General features: G+C 58.1%; 1 protein-coding gene across 2 annotated transcripts; it reads right to left on the bottom strand.

The window, feature by feature from the left end:
- Positions 1-360: 360 nt before the first annotated feature.
- MYLK2 (myosin light chain kinase 2) lies at positions 361-16,352 on the bottom strand. 2 transcript variants are annotated; one of them, XM_065566299.1, is made up of 14 exons: positions 16,204-16,352; positions 14,877-15,103; positions 14,458-14,544; positions 13,144-13,519; positions 11,865-12,607; positions 10,727-10,832; positions 8,857-8,950; positions 8,439-8,548; positions 7,544-7,685; positions 6,448-6,518; positions 5,898-6,026; positions 5,061-5,213; positions 4,128-4,260; positions 361-2,855 (listed from the first exon to the last, which is right to left on the bottom strand). In XM_065566299.1, the coding sequence occupies exons 3-14, from the start codon at positions 14,507-14,509 to the stop codon at positions 2,775-2,777; spliced, it is 2,190 nt and encodes a 729-aa protein (XP_065422371.1). In that variant the 5' UTR covers positions 14,510-14,544; positions 14,877-15,103; positions 16,204-16,352; the 3' UTR covers positions 361-2,774. The 2 variants fall into 2 exon arrangements, with proteins under 2 accessions (XP_065422371.1, XP_065422372.1); XM_065566300.1 differs by lacking the exon at positions 16,204-16,352 and adding an exon at positions 15,700-15,820.
- Positions 16,353-23,160: the final 6,808 nt, after the last annotated feature.

Below are 23,160 nucleotides of genomic sequence, written 5' to 3'. Positions count from 1 at the left end.
ATCCTCAGCTCTCCTACGGCTGCAGGGAAGAGGAACCCAAGGTCCAGGCCCCAGGCTGGCACCGCAGCTGGCTGGTAGCCAGGAAGCTGGTTTCAGTCTAAGGCAGCAACGGGAAAGCGGAGGAGCTGCTTGGATCACCCCCGAGAAGCTGGGGGAGGCCCAGCTCGGGCAGAATGGTTCCCTAACGGCCCAGTTCATTTCACACGGGCAGGGAGGACATGCTGAAGGCGGTGAGAAGATTTAACCCACTCGCTGTCTCAGGGCCTGCTCCTGAGGGGGACATGAAGACCTTAGCATGCGGCCGCCTGGGGCTCAGAGCCAGTCCCTCCCACCTCGTACAATACAATCCACTACAAACACTTGGCATCGGACCTGTACATTTATTTACATTAAGCCGAGAGCTCTGGGGTCTCTCAAGAGAACGTACGTCTTTCTGCACTACTGGGGGGCTGCTGCTAGGGAGGGCACACATATACGGGGGCTGGGGGCTGTGCTCTGCTGGGCAGAGGAAATCCAGCGGACCCTGGGTGAAAATGGGGCAGAGGGAGAAGGGTTCTAACGAAGAGACCTCAGCTGGTGGAAACTGGTGCAGATCCTCCGAGGTCAACGGAGTCCCACCAACGTACCCCAGCTGCGGGGGTGGCTCAGAGCACGTGCTGTGTGGGAGGCACTTTTGGGCTGGGCCAGGTGCTGTCTGGTTGTTTCTGTGCCTAACAGATACAGGCTGCCGTTAGCTAGCAGCCCCCCCTTCATAACGAATCGCCCGTGGACCACACCAAGCCCGGGGGGGGGGGGGTCAGTTGGGCGGGAAGGGGCGTGGCCTCACACTCATTCTGCAAACCCCCTCCCAAGAGAGGCACAAGCCCTCCGACTCCATGGAGGATCCCCCCACCCCAACCCCTACATCGGCTACTACATCAGCACGCTGGGCCATGCAGGAGCTCCTGCATCACCAGGGGAGGCAACTCCCACCCTAGAGGGGCCTAGATGCCCCCGGGCAGTTCAGACATCACTGGCAGGTCGGCAGCGGGTTTCCCTCGGATCCAGCCCTGCCCGCTGTTGAACAGGATGGAAGGCAAAGGAAACGCCACACCCTGAGGGAGCTCCCACACTCTCCTCCCATCGGGGGGTCCCTGGGCCCAGCGAGCGAAGGGTAGTTCCTGTGCGTTGGTGGTCAGGGCTGAAGCAGTCCTTTCATATGTGCGAGGGGGAGAGGCGAGCCCAGCTGGTCTGCATTAGGATGCGCTCTTGCCTTTATCTTCTGGGGGATGTGTGAAGGGAAGGTTGTGTTCTCCCCCCCGCTGGCAGCTCAGAAGGGCAGGGAGGTTAGGAACTAGCACAAAGCCTCGTTCTTTCTTCCCTGGCCTCCATCTGGGGAACGCGCCTGGAATCTGTGCTCTGCACTTCCTCCTTTCCTGTGCGCGGAGCCTCCCGGCACTAACAGGAACTCAGCCCTGCAGCCTGGCTTCTAGGACCCCAATCATGGGGAGAGATGGTTTTCTGCTCATGCAGCAGCCTCGTGTGCTAGTCCAGCGGTGAGCAGATCCAGAGACTGGCAGTAGCCATCCCACCTGCGGGCCGGGGAGTGCACGCTGCACTCAGGAGCTGGGAGCACAGCTCCAGACAGCCGTACACAGATGTCATTGCATCCTGAGGCCGTGACCATCAATGCTGGTGACGTTGCCGTGGCGTGTCTCCTATTGCACTCAGAGGCCGAGAGCAGGAATCTTGGTTCTCAGGTAGTGACTGGTGTGTGGTGCGTACTGAGCCCAGCAAGAGAAGGGACCTTGCAGCACTCATCAGGCTGGTCTGCGGGTCCCATTGCATGTCTCAGAACGGGAGTGGAACACAAACAGCAGGACGCAGGGAATTGCAAAGTGGAGTCCAACGCTGCTGCAGTGTAGGCTTTGCAAGGTGCTCTCCGCACCTCCGGTCGCACGTGCGGTGGGATTCCAATCGGCAATTCCACAGCTCGGCGAGGTCAGCGCCGTCATCTCACTACAGCAAAGGGTCCAGGCCAAGAGCAGCACAGGGAGGTTGGGACTCAGCCGCACTAGGGGATACAGAAGAGGCCGGGCCTGGTAACTGCACAGTGGTTAGGATCAGGAGCCTACGGGATGCAGCGGGGTAGCTGTCACAGCAGCACAGAATCTGTAGCAGGGATACAGGGTGCTAAGCTGGCAACACCACACGTGTGTGAGCTTCAGACCAGTAATCTCCATGGGATCAAAGGTGTAGTATGTCCTAGTGGTCCAGGATCACAGACAGCGGGAATCCCAGTGTGGTGGTATTGAACCAGCAGGAGATCCACAGAGGCAGCTTTGCAGGCACCTGGGATCCGGATCCGGAGCCGCACACAAGGCACAGGACCGAGAGGCGTCATCTCGCAGCAGTTCAGGAGTCAGAGCGGCAGTATCCCGGTGGCCCAGACCCTCGAGCAGTGGCAGTGCGGGATAGGATCTACAGCAGGGACAGAATCTAGAGCCGGACTCTCAGCGGGATGGGATCCAGCGGTAATCTCACCGCAGTAGGAGCAGGAATTGCACATCTGTACAGAACTGGGATATCTCAATTCATTGCCCCAGCGGGGAACTCCTTGTGTTTGGGAAGCGGATTGATTCCGAACCCAAGTGGAGATCCTACTGCCTCCAGAAGCAGGGACTAGATGCCACCTTCCTGTGCAGTCCCCGGGGAACAGGCCTTCAATCCACAGCTCAGATTTCAGGGGATCACCCTTTGGCCTTGCTCAAATCCCACCCAGCTCAGCCCCGCACTCAGACACCCAGCGCCGTCAGGGATCCCGAGCTGCTGATCTTCTTGAATCGGTTGGCAGCACACACACCAATAAAGTTTTTCTGTTAGGGAAACAAGAAAGAAATTATTCCCCATTTGGAGCCTGGACAGCGCTCGTTAAAGAGGCCTTTCTTAGGGGATGGTGTAGGACTCAGGTGGGGAGTTCAGATACTCCAGTCCCTAACTCTCCCAGCACGGGACACCGCAGGCGCACTAGGAAGTGGTAGACAGCAATAGTGGTTCTCAAAGCCAGAGGATCACTGAGGATCCCCTTCTGGGCCACTGGGGATCCACCGCTCTCTTTCCACCAGGCCACAGAGCTGCTTCGCTTGACCATCTGCCAGTCTTTGAGCAGCGACTCTTCCAGCTGCCTCTCACCCATGCTCAGAAGCCTGGAAGGTTTTCAGAAACTTCTTAGCCAAAATAAACTGGACACCCACAGACATCCCTGTCCCCCTGCCTGGCTTCCCAGCACCAGCTCAGCCAGGACCGAATCAGAGACAGACGTGAAGTGCAGAGCGCCCTGCAGGGCGGCGGGGGCTGCTGGCAGCGAAGCCCAACCCCCACCGAGAGGAAACCAACAGCACAGATCCAGGCTAAGGGTGAGGCCGTGGGCAAAGGGAGTGGCTCCCCCCAGTGCAGACCGATTCCTTCTGTGGCCAAGCCCTGGGGCAGGCACGGAATCAGGGGGCAGAGACCCTAGAGGATCCCGTAGGTAAGGAACAGGCCCTGATGTGGGGTGCGCGCACACGGTGCCCCTTACACAGGACACGGGGGATGGTGACGGCAGGGGATGGAAGTAAGGGAGGAATAAGAGACATTTCAGGGAAACTCCAGGTCCCTTAGCACAGCACGATTCCTCACTCCAGAGACCATTTCTGTTGCCCTCGAGTACACCACGCAATTACCGCTCAATCAAGGTCATGTTTAATATGGTCCCCAGCATCATTTTAACGTCAGGGATGGGGGTCACCCAGAGGGACAAATCCATGAAATCAGGGATGGGGGGGGGGTGAGAGTCGGGGCAGCAGCTCCCCCGGGCCTTAGGACACACAGACACCCTCAAGCTCTCCCTCCTCGCTGCTCCATGCTGTTGGCAGAGGTAGGGCCCCATCCTCCTCTCCCCCAGGAGTCCTACCACGGCTCTCTGCTGCCAGTTCTGTGCACTCGAGTGTGGGCAGAGCGCTCGCTCTGGGCACAGCGCTCGCTCTGGGCACTCCCGTCCCCATTCCCTTCAGGGAGCCAGCGCCCCAGCCAGCACGTCCACCCGCCCCAGGGGCTGGCCTCCCCTCCCAACGCAGGACGGTCCCCATTGCACACAGCCTCCTTCGTACCTTCCAGCGTCGCCGCATGACGTACTTCCGGAGCAGGACCTGGGATTTCAGGCGCCGGTTGCAGCGCTTGGCCTTCTCGGCCAGGTCGTTCAGCCAGGGGTGCTGGAGGCACTTGGCCGCGCTCATCCGGCCGCTGCGGGGGAGAGGAATGCAGGTGACTCCTGTCTCCTAGTGGGGTTCGATCACCCCAAGGAGCCCCCCCCATTGCTCCTGCTTTCCACTCCCCACCCCAGACCCTTGGGTGCTGCCAGCTGCCCTTTGTAGCCGGGCCCAGGCCTGTGTTAATTAACCCCAAGAACACACTGAGGGAACAGAGGGTGCAGTCACATTCCTGCACAGGCCCTGAGGCTGCTGCCGGCCACGTGAGCCTAGCATCCTCGGCTGCCTCCTCTGGGCAAGGTCCTAGTCTCCTCTGACCCGGAGATCCCCCATGGAGGCAGGGGCCAGGCACCAGAGCCTGATCTCTCCTCCCTTCCTTGCTTGGCAAGGACTCCAGTCCCCTCCCTCTTTCCAAGAGCCCTGGTTATGAGACGCCTTCCCCAGGGCCGGGATCCGGCCGAGCCGTCAATGCTGCATGGACCCTGCCGTTACCATGGGGTGCAGCCGGGGGAATGGGCGAGAGGAGGCTGGCCAGGTCGTCAGTCAACATGGGTGCAAGGACCCGCATCGTCCTCTTGAGGCTGCCTGTCTCTGCACCCCCAGCGAGCTTGGCAAGGCTCAGACAGGAGCATCCAGCCGTTGCACCAGGCCAGGCCGTGGGAGCGCACGGGGAAGGGTCAGTGCTCCCACCAGCAGGGAGCAGGGTCGCTTGCCCCCAGGTGGGAGGTGATGGACGGGGGCTTGCTGCCGTAGGCTGGCTCAGGCCTGTGCGCATGATGCCAGCTGTGCTAGCCGAACCCCAACGCTCTGGGCCGCGCGCAGCTAGATTCAAACCTCTTCTGCTTGATAATCAGATTCGAGACGAAATCCTTGGCTTCGTCCGAGATGCCCTCAAAGGCTTCCTCGTCGAAGTACCACTTGGCTTCCAGGACGTTGTTCAGGGTTTCAGTGTCGTCATCTCCCAGGAAAGGGGAGAGGCCGCTTAGCCTGGGAAGAGAGGAGCGGGGGAGGAAGGGAACCATCACAGGTCTCAAGCTGTGCTCGGAGCTCCTCAGGAAGGGACAAGACGCAGGCCCTGTTTCCTCAGCGGGTTCCCAATTCCTTCTGCACAAAGCCACTCGCTCGCTCCCTCCCTCTGCCTGGGATCATGAGGAGAGAGGCAGGGAAGCCAGCGCTCTTAGAAAGGAACCAGTGTGTTCCCAGCTGGCATCTTGCTGCGTTCCCATCCTGTCTCAGCTGGGAGAGGTGAGCCATTTCCTGTCCACGCGCACAGCCCGCCCCTCCCGGATGTTCCAGCCACCCAGCTCCGAGCAGCCGCTGGACGGCTTTCCGCTCCCTTTGAGAGAGGGCAGTTAGTGCTGGGGAGAGGTGCCGACTGGCAGGGTCAGCCCTGAAGGCTGGTGGCCTCTATCCACATCGCCTCAGGCACTCGAGGAGGTACCCGGCCTCGTTTTACAGATGGAGAAACTGAGACTCGGAGACTGGCCCGAGGTCACCTGCCGACTGGACTGGGACTCAGGAGTTCTCTTGCCAGCCCTTGGCTCTAACAGCTGCCTCGTTCTCCTCTCCCACACAGCTCTGCCGCCAACCCAGCCACGTCTATGGGTAAAGCCCAGAGTGGTTCTCACCCTCCGCCAGCCCGAGAGCCACCCAGCCTGTGCCCACGCTTACAACATGTAGGTGATCACGCCCAGACTCCACATGTCTGTCGAATAGGAGACTTGGTCGTAGTTCACCACCTCCGGGGACAGGAACTCGGGGGTCCCAAAGTTCACTTTCAGCTTCTCCCGCGGGTTGTATCTGTGGGCAGGAAGAGCCGGGTCAGTGAGAGCTCCTGGCACTGCCCCGGGGCCAGCACCCCCGCCCATCCACATTCACCACCTCCGCCCACACGGCACCCTGGCTCTATGCTGCTCCAACCCAGCGAAGAAACATCCTGGCTTGGCCCCAGCCTGAGCCAGAACCAAGCCGGTTATTATAACGGCCCCAAACCGCTATCCCCTGCGGGGCACGGCTGACTCAGCAGAGCTGCTGCCAAGCCCAGACTGCAGATTCCACCCCACCCCGCTGGGATCCCTTCCTGCCTTTCCCCAGGGCCCACAGCAGGGTCAGGCAAAAGGCCAGTGCAGCTGGTCCCCGAGCGTGGCCTTTGCCCAGCCCCAGAGGACGTGGGAAGGGAGAAGAGAAGGAGCAAGCCAGGCCCCGGAGGGAGGGGAGTTACCTTCGCGCCAGCCCGAAATCGATGATCTTCACCATGTGCCCCGTGGAGGTGACACACAGGATGTTCTCAGGCTGCAGGGATGAAGTTCCTGAGGTTAGAACCCAGCTCACGGCTACGCGCCCGCCTACCCCAGCCCAGGGAGCGGTTACAGGCCACCCGCAGAGGAATTTGAGGTCCGCTGGAGGCTAGGCCAGTTTTCCCCTCTGTCCCTTAGACGCATCAGGGACATAGTCTGCAGGGTTCTCAGACCATGTACAGCGCCAGTCCTTGCACCTCAGTGGAGGCCACTGCACCTTTCACATCCTTGCCCCGAGCCCCTATTAAGCACTGGGGTGACGCAGAGGCTTGGAGCCCAAGAGGAGTTAAAATCCCCGCCTTTCCCAATGCAATCCTAGTTCTGACTGCCAGTGACTCCCGGGCCAAGCTGTGACTGGAGCAAGTCCGAGAGAATCGCCTCTCCCAGCCTGTTCCTTGCGCAGCCCCCTGACATCAGAGTACCTCAGCGGACGCCGGGATTGCAGTTTGTAGGCACTGAAGGAGAGGCGGACACTGGGCGGTCACCCATCCAAATCCCACCCAGACCAACTGCAGCGATGTGCCACAGATCCTCCTCGGCTTTCCCCAGGCCCCCTAGAGCCCTGCCCCCAGACCACATGCTGAGATCTGCCCTTTGAATAGCTTGGAACCTGGAACGCTTCTACCTGCATACTACCCACAATGACTCGGCTGGGCTGGTCTGCAAAGCCAAGACTCCAGCCTTGCCAGCCCGCGGAGCGGAGCCCAGGGTGATGGTCTCCCTCTGGGGCCCAGTGCTGCCACCACCACTGAACCGCGGGATTCCTTGTGCTCAGGAGTTGGAAGTTTCTGCTTCTGGAGGCCTCTTCTCCCCAGACATGATCCAGGCTGCGCTTGTCATGCACTCACGTACCGAGCTCCCCCAGGCAGCATGCGCCCTCCCCACACCCCGGCCCCACAGCCAGGGGCTCTCTTCTCACCGAGAGCAGCCCTTCAGCCCAGCTTCAGAACCTAGGAAGGTTTCCCCTCTAGCCCCCCAGCCTCGCTGTACCCACTCACTCCCTCCCTCCGCATGTGGCACCTTGAGGTCCAAGTGCAGGACGCGCATCTGATGCATGAAGGTGATCCCGTCACAGATCTGCCTCACGAACACCATGCAGTCCACTTCCGTCAGGTGGTAATCCTCGTCGATGATGCGCTCAAAGAGCTCCCCGCCCTCCACACTGTGCACAGACCAACCACAGCGTCACTGGACTGCGCCGAGCAGACCCCAGACAGCCGAGCCGCCCTGCCCTGCGTAGAGACACTCCCCTACGCGGTTCCAGGGGCACGGTTCGCAGGACCTCCCCCCAGCCTGGGCACAGGCAGAGCCGGGTGCCGGTTACGGAGGGTGCCCCTCTCAGGCATGGGGATGCAGAGGGTGGGTTACTGAGGAGACCCCTGGCCAAGGCTGTGGCTCAGAGGAACTGGATAGCGCAAGAGGCCACTCATTCTGGGTACAGGTTCGCGAGAGAAGGGGAATTCTGCAGGGAGACCCCAGACAGGGAACAGTCAGAGGGAAGCTGGAGGCAGGGGCTGGCAGCCCCCCATCCTAGGTCCAGGCAGGTTAGTGGAGAGGCTATCCTAGCCAAGATCCCGGCAGAGCAATAGGGTGGTTAGCGAGATTGCCTTGATTTCAGGGGTATGGGCTACAGATCGTCTCTTCCAGACCGGGTACCAGGGACTGGGATGCAAGCAGAGCCGAGCGCTACCTGGGCAGGGAATCCCCTAGCCAGAGCACAGGGGAGGAGGAGCCCTTGCTGGGACCTGTCACTGCACTGTAACTCGCACCAGGAGACAGCGGCTGAGGGAGACTGCCCCGGAGGAAGGAGGTTCCCCGGCCTTGGTGAACAAGCGCAGCACCGTCGGGAAGCTCCCGTGTCAAGCCACCCAGGCTGCCGCCCAGCCGCTGCCCCATGCGGACGGGTGCTACTCACAACTCCATGAAGAGGACGATTTCCCGTGGCGTCTCGATGGCTTCATAGAGCTGGATCAGGTTCCTGTGGTTCAACTGGTTCATCACCTCGATTTCAACCAAGGCCATCTCCTGCGGGACACGCACCGCGTCAACGCGTGGAGCACGGGCAGGGCCGGGGCAGTCGGCAGTCACAGCCCGCAGAATTGCCAAGCCACCCGCTCCAGCACAGCTCAGATGGCACTTCCGCCGGCGGCCGGCCCACACACAGACACAGGTCGGTTCCCGTGCATGCGGACTGACAGACGTACACACCCAAACCAGGGCACACAGTGACGCAGCCCCAGGTGCACAGATGTACGTGTGTCTCCGTCCAGGCTAACGCATGGCTACGCAGACCCACGTGCACAGGCAGACTCAGGAGAACACTCGGGACGCACCTTGTCCTTCGAACCCTGTTTCCTAATGATTTTGGCTGCAAGTTTGAGCCCCGTCCCTCTCTCGGTGCACGTGCGGACTTCGCCAAACTTCCCCCTAGGGCAAAGAAAAGCAGATAGTAGAGGCTGCGATCCCCCCTCTCCCCGCCCCCGGCATGATCTAGCCAGAGGCAAGAGGGCAAGCTCAGAGACTAGCAGTGGGATATCAGTGGTTACAATGCCCGTTCGCTGGCATCCCCATAGAAAGGAGTGGGCAGGGAGGTGGGTTACTTGTTCTCAGGGTAACTGACCAGTCACATGAACTAACGCTCAGTCCCAGGGGGGTCACTAGATTCTTGGGGTTTCCAAGCCTGGAGAAGGCGCGTTCCTAAGCTGAAAAGCTTGGGTTTAGCCCCAGAAGCCCCGGGCAAGGCTCCCCTCAGAGCTGTTCAATGGATTTCCTTCGTCCAAGAGGGCACTGATGACCAAGAAGCAGCACTTCCGTTCCAGGGAGGAGGACTCCGCAGCATGCCCAGCCCTTGTCAATACAGGGCAGGGCTCTACAGATCCAGTCCAGCTCTCCCACAGGGCAGGGCAGGGCACTAGACAGTGGGCTAATAAGAACATAAGAACGGCCCTACTGGGTCAGACCAAAGGTCCATCTAGCCCAGTATCCTGTCTTCTGACAGTGGCCAGTGCCAGGTGCCCCAGAGGGAATAGGCAGAACAGGGAATCACCAAGTGATTCACCCCTGTTGCCCATTCCCAGCTTCAGGCAAACAGAGGTTAGGGACACCCTCCCTGCCCAGCCTGGCTAATACCCATTGATGGACCTATCCTCCATGAACTTATCTAGTTCTTTTTTGAACCCTGTTATGATCTTGGCCTTCACAACATCCTCTGGCAAGGAGCTTCTGGCAAGGTTGTGCGTTGTGTGAAAAAATACTTCCTTTTATTTGTTTTAAACCTGCTGCCTATTAATTTCATTTGGTGACCCCTGGTTCTCCCTCTGTGGTCGGGATGAAAGGGGCATACAGGGTGCTGGCAGCACATGGACGGGCACTAGTGGGGCAGCAGAGATGGGACTGGGCCCACTGTTAGGGTGACCAGACAGCAAGTGTGAAAAATCGGGACAGGAGGTGAGGGGTAATAGAAGCCTATATAAGAAAAAGACCCAAAAATCGGCACTGTCCCTATAAAATCGGGACATCTGGTCACCCTACCCACTGCACTGAGCTGGGACGAATCTTCAGCCGAACACCTTCAGTGAGGGGCATCTTGTCCTTGTGAGGTGCCAAGTACCAAATGAAGAACATCTGCCCCAGGCAGCCTGAGCACAAGTCTCCCTCCATCTCTGCCCGCTTTGGGGGCTCAAAGCGGGCAGAGCTGGAGAGGGGAGTGGTGGCAAGCCAGGGCCACCACCAGGAGCAGCGCTGGCAGAAACGTTTAATTGAAATCGCCAGACAAGGTCTGAAGGTTTGGAAAGACACGGCAACAAAAGTTGGGTTATTTTCAAAAAAGAAAAAGGAAACATTTTGAAAGCATCTAAATGTCCCAAGGTGACATTTTCTGAGCGGAACGGTTTGATTTGGTTTCTAAATGGCTTTTTGAAATGAAGGGGGAAAGAAACCCATTGTTTTACAAGCATTTTTTAAGGTTCACAAAAATGACATCAGAACAAACTATTTCAATGGGTCCAAGGGAGAGTTTGGGAAACTTCATTTTGCAGGAAATGTGGACGGTTGGGGGCTTCCCCTCCCTATTTCTAAATAGAATTTTTTTTTTTTCAAAATCACGGCGTTTCCCACAAAACAGAAAACACGGCTGGGGCCCGGCTGTGCACCCCAGGCCAGGCTCCCAGCCCCACAGCCCCTCCCTTGGCGGCTTGCTCTTACCCTCCCAGCATCTCCTTGGTGTTGATGTTGAACATGCTGTTCACGGTGCCGGATTTCAGGGTGACAATGCGATGGGCGAAGGGAGCAGGTGGCGGAGGAACATCATCTGCGGAGACAAGACACATGGGACCACCCCGCTGCCTCCCGCTTTCTCAGCCGAGTCTATGGGGCTGGGGAGATCCTCAGGAAACAGCCCCCCACCTCCCGCCTGGCTGGTGGACCTAGAGCTTCATCCACTCCTGGGGCGAGGCCGACACCTAGTGGCAAAGCCTGGTACAGCCTGCAGCCAGCACCTCCTGCCTCCCACTCCTGTCCCTTCCCTGCTGAGTCATAGCACGTGGCCCCCCTCTATAAATAGCGAAGGATGCCGCAGACCACCCAGGAGCCTGACAATAAATCCGGAGGTTACCAAGCCCATCAGCAGCTCCAGTTTCGTTCCATAACCCTGCTAGACCCCTTTGGACCCCACCGGTCTCCTTGACAGGGGGTTGGACTAGATGACCTCTTGAGGTCCCTTCCAACCCTGAGATTCTATGATTCTATGACAGCCCCCGAAAGATCCTCCCAGCCCCATCTGCAGTCACAGACCCCCGATTCCGCACTGACCACCAAGCTCCCCTTAAGCCACAGTCTGCATTCCCCCAGCCCTATGCACACCCCACTCTGCTGATCCTGGGCCCACAGCCCAGCCCCAGGGCACTTCCATGCTGTGCCACCCAGGCTTCAGTTCTGGAGAGCCGGCCCTCCGATCCCCACGCTCCAACCCTGCATTCCCCACTGCGCACGGCTCGGGCCCCAGCCTGCCCTCCCTCTCAACACCCCTGCTCTGTCAATCTACTCAGCTCCAGGACACGCTGTCCTAGGCGGGCAATGCAGATAGCGCAAAGATCTGAGCTCTCGGGTCTCCTGCCCTGCTCTTAGATAGCACAGGGAGAGGCTCTCTCTGGGTCCCGCGCTAGGTGTCAAAGGAGAGCAGCAAGACCAGGCCAGACGCAGAGCGGGCACAAGGGGACAGGGGAGCTTTGTTTAAAGGGAACCAGTAGCGGGAGCGCCATTGGTGGGCAGTGAATCAGAGACACCGGCCCCCTCGCTCTGCCTGGATGGAGTCCACCCTACATAAGAGACGGCACAGCCTTACCCAGTATCTGGAAAGGGTCCTCTTTCCCGAAGTCTGGCGTTAGGTAGGGGCTGGGCGGGGGCTCCAGTTCTTCCTCCTCTGGTGAAGGTGGCTGTTCCCCAGCCACAGGGCCTGTTTTCCCCGCATTTCTGGGGATGTTCAAGGCTAGAGAAGGCTGCTTCACTGAGCTGGGGGGCTCTGCAGGGGTCTCGTCTGAAGCAGGGTGAGGTAGCCCCACTGAGCTGGGGGGCTCTGCAGGGGTCTCGTCTGAAGCAGGGTGAGGTAGCCCCACTGAGCTGGGGGGCTCTGCGGGGGTCTCGTCTGAAGCAGGGTGAGGTAGCCCCACTGAGCTGGGGGGCTCTGCAGGGATCTCGTCTGAAGCAGGGTGAGGTAGCCCCACTGAGCTGGGGGGCTCTGCAGGGATCTCGTCTGAAGCAGGATGGGGTAGCCTCACTGAGCTGGGGGGCTCTTCAGGGGTCTCGTCTGAAGCAGGGTGAGGTAGCCCCACTGAGCTGGGGGGCTCTGCGGGGGTCATGTCCCCGCTGCTGCTAGCTGGGCTGGGCACCTCACTTGGGGTGGGTTTCTCTGCACAAGTCTGGTCTCTGGGGGCATCCGAAGCAGGGCCAGGCACCTCCACTAGACTGGGCTCTGCTGGCAAAGCGCTGGCTCCTTTGGCGGGAGTTGCTGGACCCTGCGGGCTCTTCTCTGCACGTGCAGAGGCCTCTTCGGCTCCCATCTTCACCACCCGGGGCTCCTCCCCTGGTCTGAAAGCAAGACGGAGCAGCGTGAGCCTGGCACGCCTGATCCAACCCGCCATTAATGCCCCCGAAGAGGGAGCCGAGCTGCTCGCCCTAGTCTGCACCTCATCGCGTGTAAGGAAACAGCCCCGCCCCGGAAACGTCCTGTGCCCGGGGGGGCGAGGGAAGCCCCTCAGAAGGTCGAGCCCATGAGCGGAAGGGGATCCCGGAGGCTGGGTCCCGTGGCGATGTTCTGCGCCCAGGAGTGGGCTGACTCCAGTTGCAGGGTGGGGCCCCCGGGAAGGCCAGGATCTCAGAAGAGCACCCAACGCGGGAGCACCGCCAGGTGACTTCCCTTTGGCACGTGGTTCTCCAGGGAGCCCGTCCTGGTGCGAACACTGCAAACCAGGCACATGTGGAGGACTGGGGAGCCCAGCAGGGAGGAGGGACGAAGAGAGGGGACCCCAGCATTTGGAGACAAGCTAGGGGCTCCCCACTCCACCAAACCAGCCTCCCCAGCTGCCTGGGGGATCAGATTCCTGGAGAGAGAAGTGAGATGTTACCTCTGGTTGCTGACTGGGCAGCTCTGGCTCCGCTGGGGAGCTGGGGGCTCGTGCTTGGAGGCCGTAGGCTGGCTCTGGCTTTCTGCCCCCTCTTTGGCCTCTGCTTTCTTCTCACTGGCCTTCGTCCCCTTCCCAGCCACGGGGGCGCCCTTCTCTCCAGGCTCTGCCTTTTCTCCTCTCGCCGTTGGCTGCGAGGTTGCTGGGGCAGACTGGGGCAGCCTCTCTGCTCCGCCGGGGGCCGTGTCCTCCCCCACGCTGGTGCAAGGCCCGGCGTTCTGGCCCACTGGCACCCCCTCCGAAGGAGCCGTGGCAGCGGCTGGCTGCCCTGCGGGGCCCTCCAAACCCTGGGGCATCTCTGCGGGCCTTGGCTTGGCTTCTGCACAAGAGAAGAAAGTCAATAGCTCCCCAGAGGGCTCTGATCCACCCCCAGGGAAGAGACCCACAAACCCAGATCCTAGGTCTCAGCTTCCCTTCCTTACGCAGGCAGGTCCCTGGGTTCAGACCCCATGCCAGACGGCCAGACAGGCCTTCTGCTCTCCCTTCTCACTCCCAACCCCCTGGCTCCAGACGGCAGCCCACAGGGCTGCCTCGTGCCCTTCCGGCTGGCTTTGTCTTGACACAAGGGTGGATGGCACGTGGGCGGGGCAAGGGGGGTCCCTGTCCCGCACCGGGGCCCCTGGCACTCACTGGGAGGCAGAGCCCACGAGGCTCAGGGCCAGGCTCCCCCCCCCCACCCCGGTCAGATCAGCACAAGAGGAGCAGCTCTGTAGAAGGGAGCTGAGCGTCTCCAGGGGGTGGGGACCCCCTGCTGCCCTGAAGCCACAAGCCCTTGGGCTGCCGGGCAGATGGGCTGAGCCCTCCCGCACACCAGGCCCGGGGGGTCAGGGGGGCTCACGCCATTGCCCTGCCTACCCTCTGCTCCAGCGCCCTTCACGGGGGGCTTTGCGTGGCGGCTCAGGGGCTGGCACCAGGTGGGGACTCAGCAATTCCTAGGCTGCGGGGGAGGGAGGACGGATGTGGGGGGGGCCCAGGCCCAGGACAGAGGAGTGGCGAGGCGGGAAGCCGATCGGCTGCTGGGGAATCCAGCCTCCCGGTATGGGGCTCTGAGGTCTCTAGTGGGGCGGTTTCCCGTGCGCCCTGGCGAGCCCCCGAGGCGGGGGCCACACTTAGGACCGAGCCCCCGAGGGGAGGACAGCATAGCGACACCCCCGTCCCCCCCGAGCGGCGTAGGCAGCCCCTGCTGCGGCAGATCCCCCGGTGTCCCGGGGGGGGGGACCAGCCACCCTCCCAGGCCAGCTCGCGGGGCACCGTTACCTGCTTCCATGCTCGGCAGCCCGTGCTCGGGGCTTCCTGCTGCTGCAGCCATCGGGAGCGCGGGTCCTAGCACCCCCCCGCCATGCCCTAGAGAGGGGGGCAGGAATGTCAGCGGCCAAACGCCACCGGGGCGCCTCTGGCAACCCGCCGCGCGCAGACTGGACGTGCCTGGCCCCCGGCACCGGAATCCGAACCCCCGCGGAGCGCAGCGCTCCAGCCGGGGCTGCCTGGCGCCGAGAGCAGAGCTAGCCCGGGCTGCAACCCACCCGCCGGCCCTTCCTTCCCCCCGGGCTGGGCACTGGATTTCCACGGGGAACTCCCTGGCCACCCAGAGAGCGGCAGGCAGCCCTTAGCCACGGCGGAGCCGGACCTGCTCTCCCCAAACGCAGAGCCGCTTGGGGGGCAGCGGGCCCGCTTACCTGGGGTCCCCGGGGCAGCAGGCGGTCCGAGCAGCGTGCGAGCTGTGCCAGTGCTGGGACGGAGCCGGCCCCTTCTATACTCCGTGGGACGGAGCCGGATTAGTGCGCGGAGAGCAGTATCCTTTACAGCAGTGTGAGCGCGTTACGCGTCGCCTTTCAGGCCACCTGTCACTGCTGGAGCGCGTTCAAAGGACACTCCATTCTCCGCCGGCCTCTCCTCTCCTCTCCTCTCCTGCGCGGGGGGGACGGGCATTCAAACAAACAGAGAACAGATGCCAGACCCCCCCCCCAACTCCGCCACCGCCCCCCGAAATGCCCTTTTGAGCGCGTTGCGGGTACACGCAGGAAGGGGGGGCAGATTCGGTCTCACGCCTGGACTCGACCTGCCCCGTGGCACGGCCGGCGAGGTGCTTCCGAGACCCCCGGGGAGCCCCGCACCGGCCCCGGAGAGGAGGAATCGGCCTGCAAGGACCCGCGGTGCGCTCTGCTGCCGTCACTCCCAGCCCCGGGCCCCGGCTTGTTAATGACCCCTCGGCCGGGGGAGCCCAGGGCAGCCTGGCATCGCGTTCCCAGCCCGACTCCGGGCCAGTCCGGGGAGCAGGGGCACCTCGCGAAAGGCAGGAGCAGGCCCCTCGCAAGAGCCACGAGAACCCTCCAGGGCAGCGTCCCGCCCCCCGCCCCGTGCTCCCAGCAAACCTGGAGTGAAACCAGTTTCACTGGGAACCCAAAGCATGGCAGGGCCCCGTCGAGCAAGCCTTAAAACCACGGAGCGAGGAGAGAATAAACCCCACTGCTGGTGGGGCCCTGTGGGAGACAGCCCCACCTGTGCCCATATTCCCTTGTTTTGTACCAGGCTCCAGGTCCCTTTTCAACACAGATCCAGAGACTAACCCCTCCCCCCCCCCCCCAGCGAACTGAGCACCGGGGGGGGGGAGCTACACAACTTGCAGTTCAATCAGAGGTTTGAGTCCAGTCTCTGCTCCCAACCCCTAGCGGGTTCCTGGGTTGATTGTGCAGGACTAATAACTGGCCCCAGGACTGCAGGTGCAGGGCAAAGCAAGGGGCTGAGTCACTCCCGCTTCTCCCACTCCTTACAACAAAGGGAGCGCAGAGGCCTGGACTTTTGACCCTTTGCTTTATATCCAAAGAGGAGCTACTGGTGAGGGCATCAGCTGGGGAGCGGGGTCTAGTGGCCACAGCTCTGCACTGCAAGCAGGAGCCCCGGCCTCTATTGGCAGCTCAGACAGACGTGCTGTGTGCCCTCAGGCACGTCACCCTGTGCCTCAGTTTCCCTATCTGTAAAATGGAGGGGGCAGCAGTCACTTACCTGCCGTGCCAGGGCATGGAGACAGTCAACAGCCGGTGCAGCAGCTGCGAGTAGGACAGTGGCTGTGGTGGGGTGGCAGCTCCTTGGGTACCTGAGAAGGCCAGAGTCCCCCAGGCTGGAAGCCTTGTTGCTCACTTAGCCAACGAGGAAGGTGCAATTCAAGCTGTTGCAAGGCTGGCGCGGTTCCCAGTGGAGGCTGGGATTACCTCTGGCTTCCCCACCCGTTGGCCTTTGCCTGCTGCCCAGTTGCGGTCTTCCTCCAATGGGTCTCGGGCCTCCTGCTGCTTGGAGTTCATAAGCTTTGAGTCATCACTGCTAACACTCCCCAGCTTCTCCCTCCCCCTCCCCCCCACAAAAGCACTGGAGCCTCAAGACATAACGGTGCTGCCCACTGCCTGCTTCTGAGCCAATGTCACTAACAACTCATGACTCAGGGTCGTCTAGCACCTCTCACCTAGTGCACTCACCTTCCCTCTTCTAGCACTAAGAAAGCAGCTACTTCTGGGGTGGAACGTACCAGCTGTTAAGTAGCACACAACACTGAGGACAGGAAGAGGTGGATTCAGTAGGTGGTGCAGGTAGGCACTACTCTAAGCTGTAATAGGATCTAGTTAAATACCTCTCCCATCCCAAACAGCCTCCCCTCCCTCCATTCCAATCCCTCCTCAGAACACAGCTTTGCCACCAACTCTTTGGTGACCCCCTCGCCAGAGCCAGCCCCCACTATGCAGCATGCACCAGGCTCGGTTGGAGATCCAGAGATGGGCAGGGTCTGCTACTAGATTGGAAGCATGGAAGGAGGATAGTGCCTATTTCGAGTGTAGCAAGCACCCCGTCAGCACTCCCATGATGCTCTGGGCTTCTAGTGACCACCAAGGACCTAATGACCGCCGGATCCCATGGGCTAGGGCATGGCCTTTTGATGTGTTTGGGTCTTAAGTGACGCCCCTCAGGGGCCTGCTGTGCCCCACTGCAACCTTCTCTAGGGCTGTTCTTGGAGGTAGAGAGTGAGGATGGTCCAGTAGTTAACGGCTGGCCTAGAACGAGAGACCTGGATTCAATTCCCTGCTTAGCTGTCTAGTCCCAGTGTGATCTAGGGCAAGTCAGTTAGGGGGAACTGAGGCCCAGGCTACGTACCATGGGTCTTATTGCACTGCCCTACCTCCTGGGGAGTGGGGTGAGGCCTACAAATAGCACCCGGGGCTCAATGAAGCATCGTAACACAGCTCCGGCAGCCTGGGCAGCTTCGGCCCCTCAGCCTCCAGCAGGCAAGCGGTTAAAGCCTGCTGAGGAAGACACTCATTTGCACGGTCACTCCTGATCCTGGCACGAAGCTCAACTGCCAGAATGGGCCTGGAAACATCCCCAGCCCTGGGAGGTGGGGACGCCGAGCAGGGTCTTTAAAAGGAACTGGTGAGGAGAGGTGTTGCCCTGGCTTGCTCTCTTCCCTCGTCAGCTGCACTGGAAAACTGGAGGCAGTGGAACTTAAAGAATGACCTTTTTGGTTACAACACAACTAGCCGATGCCCCAGTGCCTAATACCGGAGAGGCAGGGTTTGCAGCCAGCCCTCCGCACAGCGACGAGAGCTTCTCTCCCCCCACTGCTATAGGGGGCCCAACCCAGCAAAGAGCTTCCTGGCTTCCGCTGCCAGGAGCCAGGCCTAGCATTCAGGGTCCGGCTCCCTACCCCTGCGCATTCCCAAAGCGAACAACGCAGAGCCCAAGTGACGATGCTGCGGGCTTCTAAGTAGGCAGCAGATCCCCTCATTCTTGTGCGGGGAGTCAGCTTTAACTAACAGATGAGCCAGGATTCAGGTTGGCCCGTACTGAATGTCAAGAGCATTGTTTATGGGGGGCAGTTTACATTGTTCCCGCTCCACTTGTGTGCCATCCTTTCCTTTTAGGTTAGGGATGCAGGAGATCTGGGGGCCTCGGCTCTGCCTCACCCTTAGGATTTTGGGGGGTGGGGGGGAGGGAACTGCAGCAGAGTGCGACATCTCAGAAGGATTGGGCAAGGAAAGCCTGCCTGGGTTTGGCTAAGTATCCAACAGGCTGCTGCAGTTGCCCTGAGAGCAGAGGCAGTTTGCTGCCCAGCTGGGTGGGCCGCAGGGCGAGGAAAAGTCAGCCCTACTCAATTCAGAAAGCTGGGATGGAAGGGAGCCAGGTTTGGGGTTGTTGGTAGCAGATACTGCACAGCCTTCCTCGGATAAGGCTTACTCAGCTCAGGAGGACTATTCCCTTCAAACGGGACCAGGCCAGCGCTTGCAGGATCAAGCCCGAAGGCTGGGCTACGCCCCAACCTGCCCTAGTTTAGCTAACCCAGGTCAGTTAGGCTTTGGCCAAGGCTGTGCGGGGACACGTCGTTCAGACCAAATGTGACTCAAGTGACTTTGCTAAAGTCAAACCCGTTTGATGGGTTTTAGTCTAAACTAATGGCATTTATACAGACTGGCATCAAAATAGGTAAGTCAGCTTCAGTTCACACCATGTTAGTTTGATGCAAAGCTAGCTGGTGACCAGCCCTGTGCATCTACGAATCTTAAGGCAAGTCAAGAAATATGCCACAATCCCTCACTTTGTTCTCTCAACCCTCCTTCCCCATTCCTGTGGCTATCCTTAGACTTCTGCTCCCAGCCAGCATTCATACCTAGCACAGGACATGACCCCATAACAACTGGGTTTCCAGTAAGGCCCATCATGAGAGCTGCTAGGACCAGAACATCTTTGACAGCAATTTATCGTCTTTGTAACCTGTCAATGAATAAAATATCAGGTTTAAAAGGAAAAGCCAAGCGCAGGCAGACACCAAGAGCACATTTCAGTATCCAGGTGACAGGCAGGGCTGGTCCATATCTGAGAGATGCAGTTACAATCACACCAAACATACACACTGCACTTGACCACTAAAGCCACTTAACTCCATGGTGGTCCTTGACTGCCTCAAGGCAACAGTCTAGCTCTAGTACTTGGAACAGCTCTGGCAGGAAGAAAGCAAAAGACGTATTTTCCAAAAACGGGTGGCCAACTCACATGACAACACGGCATCATAGGAACTGAAGACCATGAACTGTTCTGTACCAGCATGTTCCTGTATTGGCCACTATTGTGATGCACGGATTCCTTTCAGTGGAAGGGGAGGTGGAAGCAAGTTTGTGTCCTCACAGTCATGCTGTTAGTTCCCAGCTGGACTCAGCTTCCTAACCTGATTGCTGGTTCTCTGGCCCCGCCCTTGGTAACTCACTTGCAGCCCAGCAGCACATGTAGAATGGGGTGGAAAGTTTGGGCGAATAGGAGAAGATGGGGACAAGAAAACATTTGCTGGTGGGGAGGAAGAGAGAGACTCAACTGAGGTAGTGGTAGCTCTCTTGGTGAGGTCATTTTAAAAATGAATCTGGAGAACTGCCATTGCAGGATTGTACTTGCAGGCAAGGAAGGGGGCAACGACCCAGCTTTGACATCAATGGTGGGTGGATAAGGAGACTCGGTGAATTTCTCCGCCAAAGTGATTGGAACAAGATTAGTAGTGGTTACAATTTGATGCATCATTAGGCTTAAAAGCTAACACGACAGTAGTTTGTGCAGGTAGTTCACATCTTCAGGATTGTTTCAGCATCCCTGGCTGCATTTCCAAGCAGGCAGAGTGCACAGGGTTCTCCTAGCATGGTTAAGGACTAAGGCAGACATCCTTAAAAGGTATTTATGCTCCTAACTTCTACTGAAATAAGTGGAATCTAGCCACCTCTTTTTGAGGATCTGGACCTAAATCCTTTATTGCAGAAGAGAACAGAAATGACAGGAGACAGATCTGTTCCTGCGTAGCAACTTGGTTTAACGCTCCTGAGTGGACAGCTCTTGCCACTCGTAGAAGGTTACTCAAGGTGGTAATTCAATTATCCATGAGGCAGAAGCTTAGCTTTCATCAATAGATTCCATTGCACACATGGATTAGAGAGTTAGTTTGTTTGAGACTAGGAATGATAGCGATGCTGTCAATTGACCAGAAGACCAGTTCACTCATAGCACACAACAGAGGCAAGCAAAGAGAGGCACTACTTTATTGGCTTTGGGCAAGCAAGCAGGAAAACTTGCCCATGGGACTGGATGGCTATAGGGGACATCTAAGCCAACTGTAGCCTCTTACCACTATGCAGCTAGAAATTCTCTTAATTAATGGAGATAACCCATCTCCTAGAACTGGAAGGGACCTTGAAAGGTCATCGAGTCCAGCCCCCTGCCTTCACTAGCAGGACCAAGTACTGATTTTGCCCCAGATCCCCAAGTGGCCCCCTCAAGGATTGAACTCACAACCCTGGGTTTAGCAGGCCAATGCTCAAACCACTGAGCTATCCCTCCCCCTCTTCTTTCCTTAGGGCAGCAGCCAAGATACCTAGAAGCCACCTCTCAAGCCTCATGCCAGCCACGTATTGCTGCATCTTTTCCCAATTGTCTGCTCTGCCCCTGCACCAAACCCCCATTGGCAGAGTGAGATACTTTGCTTTTCATGGCCTAACACACACCAGTCCAAGGCTATTCCATTCAACTCTTCCTCTCCATTTTGAGCTTGTCTATTTAACAGCCAGTGACAGAGTTGTGAGATTGTCTAACGAGGCTCCGGGAAAACAAACACTGAGAGCCAGTACAGACAACAGGCGATGCAGTTGTAGTTTTCATCTTTCAGTACCAGTCAAAGATGTGCAGGCAGGCAGGATTAGCATTACAGGATGGAGCCTTTGAACTGGGCTAGAAAGTACCAATGGATAGCATGGGGCTGTAGATCGTTTACATGGATAAGAAGTGAAAGGGGCTATCTTTAGGATGGCCCAGGCTTTTGGCACAGTGAGAGGAACACCCCCTCCCTGCTTAGACTTTTTTAGATAATGTAGTTACTGGAGAGGGAGTAAGGCAAAGTTGGGGGCGGAGTGTTTTTACTCTCCCTCCGCCAGCGCTCATGAGCGAGTGTGGCAATGCTTGCTGGATTCTGTTCTAGACACACATTCCTCCGGCACTTGGGCCAGTTGTCACTTTGAGAGTCCAAGTTTAAGAACGAAAAGCCACACCCCAAAATGACTTTATAACAGTGCTCCAGGTTGCTCTTGAGAGCAGGAAACGAACAAGAAAATGCCAAGTGTTTTTCCACTTAGGAACTTGAGCCAGCATCCACATTGGCTCTGGTTGGAAAACAGAGTGTCCTGGGATACTTGGCAAGGCATCAAGCACGCCAGTTCCCTAGCTACACAAGCGTCACAGCTCTAAGCACCACACACTTTAACCTTTATGCTCTTTTCATAGGCTTGAGAAACTCCACACAGCCAGACCTTGTCTGTTCCCCAGGAAACTTTATACCTGGTCTAAATTGAGTGTCGCAGCAGGCTGCGAGGCAGATGGTGTCAATTCAGAATGAGAACAGCGTCCCTACCTGAATCCTAGCTGCTGCACTGAAGCTTAAGATAGCCTGCCTTTCTTGGCTGAGAAAACCCCAGCTAAGTCAGGCAGGCTATGTAGTCAACAGCTTCTTAACTGCTTCTATCAGCACTAAGGATTTCCCCAGACAAGCTAGGAACATATTGTGACATACCATTAAGGGAATGGGGAAAGGAGGAAAAAATCCAGGCATTGTAGAAATGATCTCCCAGAGTTGCGCAATGCTACGAGGCACTACCAAGTGTTGATCTGAAGTTATTAGGAAGATGGAATTATGAGGAAATGTATCCTAAATGCTCTGAACATTCAATAGCCAAAATTTAAAATTGACTGCCAGCAGGAGAGGTACCAAGACTTCTCCCAGAGCGTGACTCATGTCTGACTTCAGCCCAAGTTAGTGCCACAGCATTAGCTAGTCAATATGCACAGCATTAGCAAAGGCTGGAGGGAAGCAAACACACTGAACGGCCCAATTATCCACCAGCTAACAGGAAGGAGAGGTTCTTACCAAGTTTTAAAACTAAGTAGATCCCAGCTATTCAGTCCCAATATGGACTTGGTCTGTCACTGAAGTAGAAGTAATACCAAGGTTAAGAGGCTGCAAACCAGAAGGAAGATACCTACCTTTTAATTCTACATCTGTCGCACAGGATTCACTCTTGCCTTTACTGCCGAGCATGACACTGCCACGACTCTGGTATTCCAGCCCTCTATTTATTCTCCCTTTGCACAGGGAAACGGCTGTTGGGGATTTGTCCAGAGCATCTCTCGTGCTCCTTTGAGGATCACCCAAAACTTGCTGAAATTCTAAAGGAGTTCGGCTCCTCTGAAAAGGTCCCCAGTTATCGTGTTAGTGATTTTACATGTAGACAGAGGACAAAACCTGCCCCATACACATTGTTGCTACTTGCGGAAGCTGTGCTCTTTTGACATCCCTTGAGCTTCTTGCTTTCCAGGAGTGAGAATTCTGTAGAGTTGGTATGTCCAGAGAAGGGAGAGTTACTTCCCTTGGGATTTGGCTCTGATGTCATGCTGCTGGGCTCCCCTTCCTTCAGCCACCTCCTGAGATTAGCCTCCCAGAAAAAGATAATTTTCAGTCTCTTGTGCCTTTTTGTTTTTAATGCACATTTATTTTCCGTTGATGGAACTGGCTTCTCAGAACTTTGCCTTCCACTAAGTTGAAGGAACTGTCTAGTATGTTTGGTGGGCAGCATTTATGCTTTGCTGGAGTTGGGAGACACAGCCAGTATGGGGCCTGGCTCATGTTTTGTCCCACTACCACGGCACTACTGGGTGAGCTGCCCCGCCCCACCCAAGAGCTAACTCCCACTCCCAGAGCTAGGAGGCTAGAGAGCTAAGACCCAGGACGGAGAATTCTGCACTGATGGTATCATTGGAAATGGTTGTTTCCTTCTTACCACTACCTCAAGATAAGGTTAGAGAGTTTGCTCTTGCTGGAAAAGTCTGCATGGCTCAACCCCACATCATTACAGCCTTATCACAGCCAACAGACCACCTAGGAGACTCAGACCACAG

The sequence above is a fragment of the Chrysemys picta genome, chromosome 13 (genome assembly GCF_011386835.1).
Source record: "Chrysemys picta bellii isolate R12L10 chromosome 13, ASM1138683v2, whole genome shotgun sequence".
In the NCBI taxonomy this organism is placed as follows: Eukaryota; Metazoa; Chordata; order Testudines; family Emydidae; genus Chrysemys; species Chrysemys picta.
The sequence above is the reverse complement of the archived record's forward strand: the minus strand, read 5'-3'. Positions and strand labels throughout refer to the sequence as shown.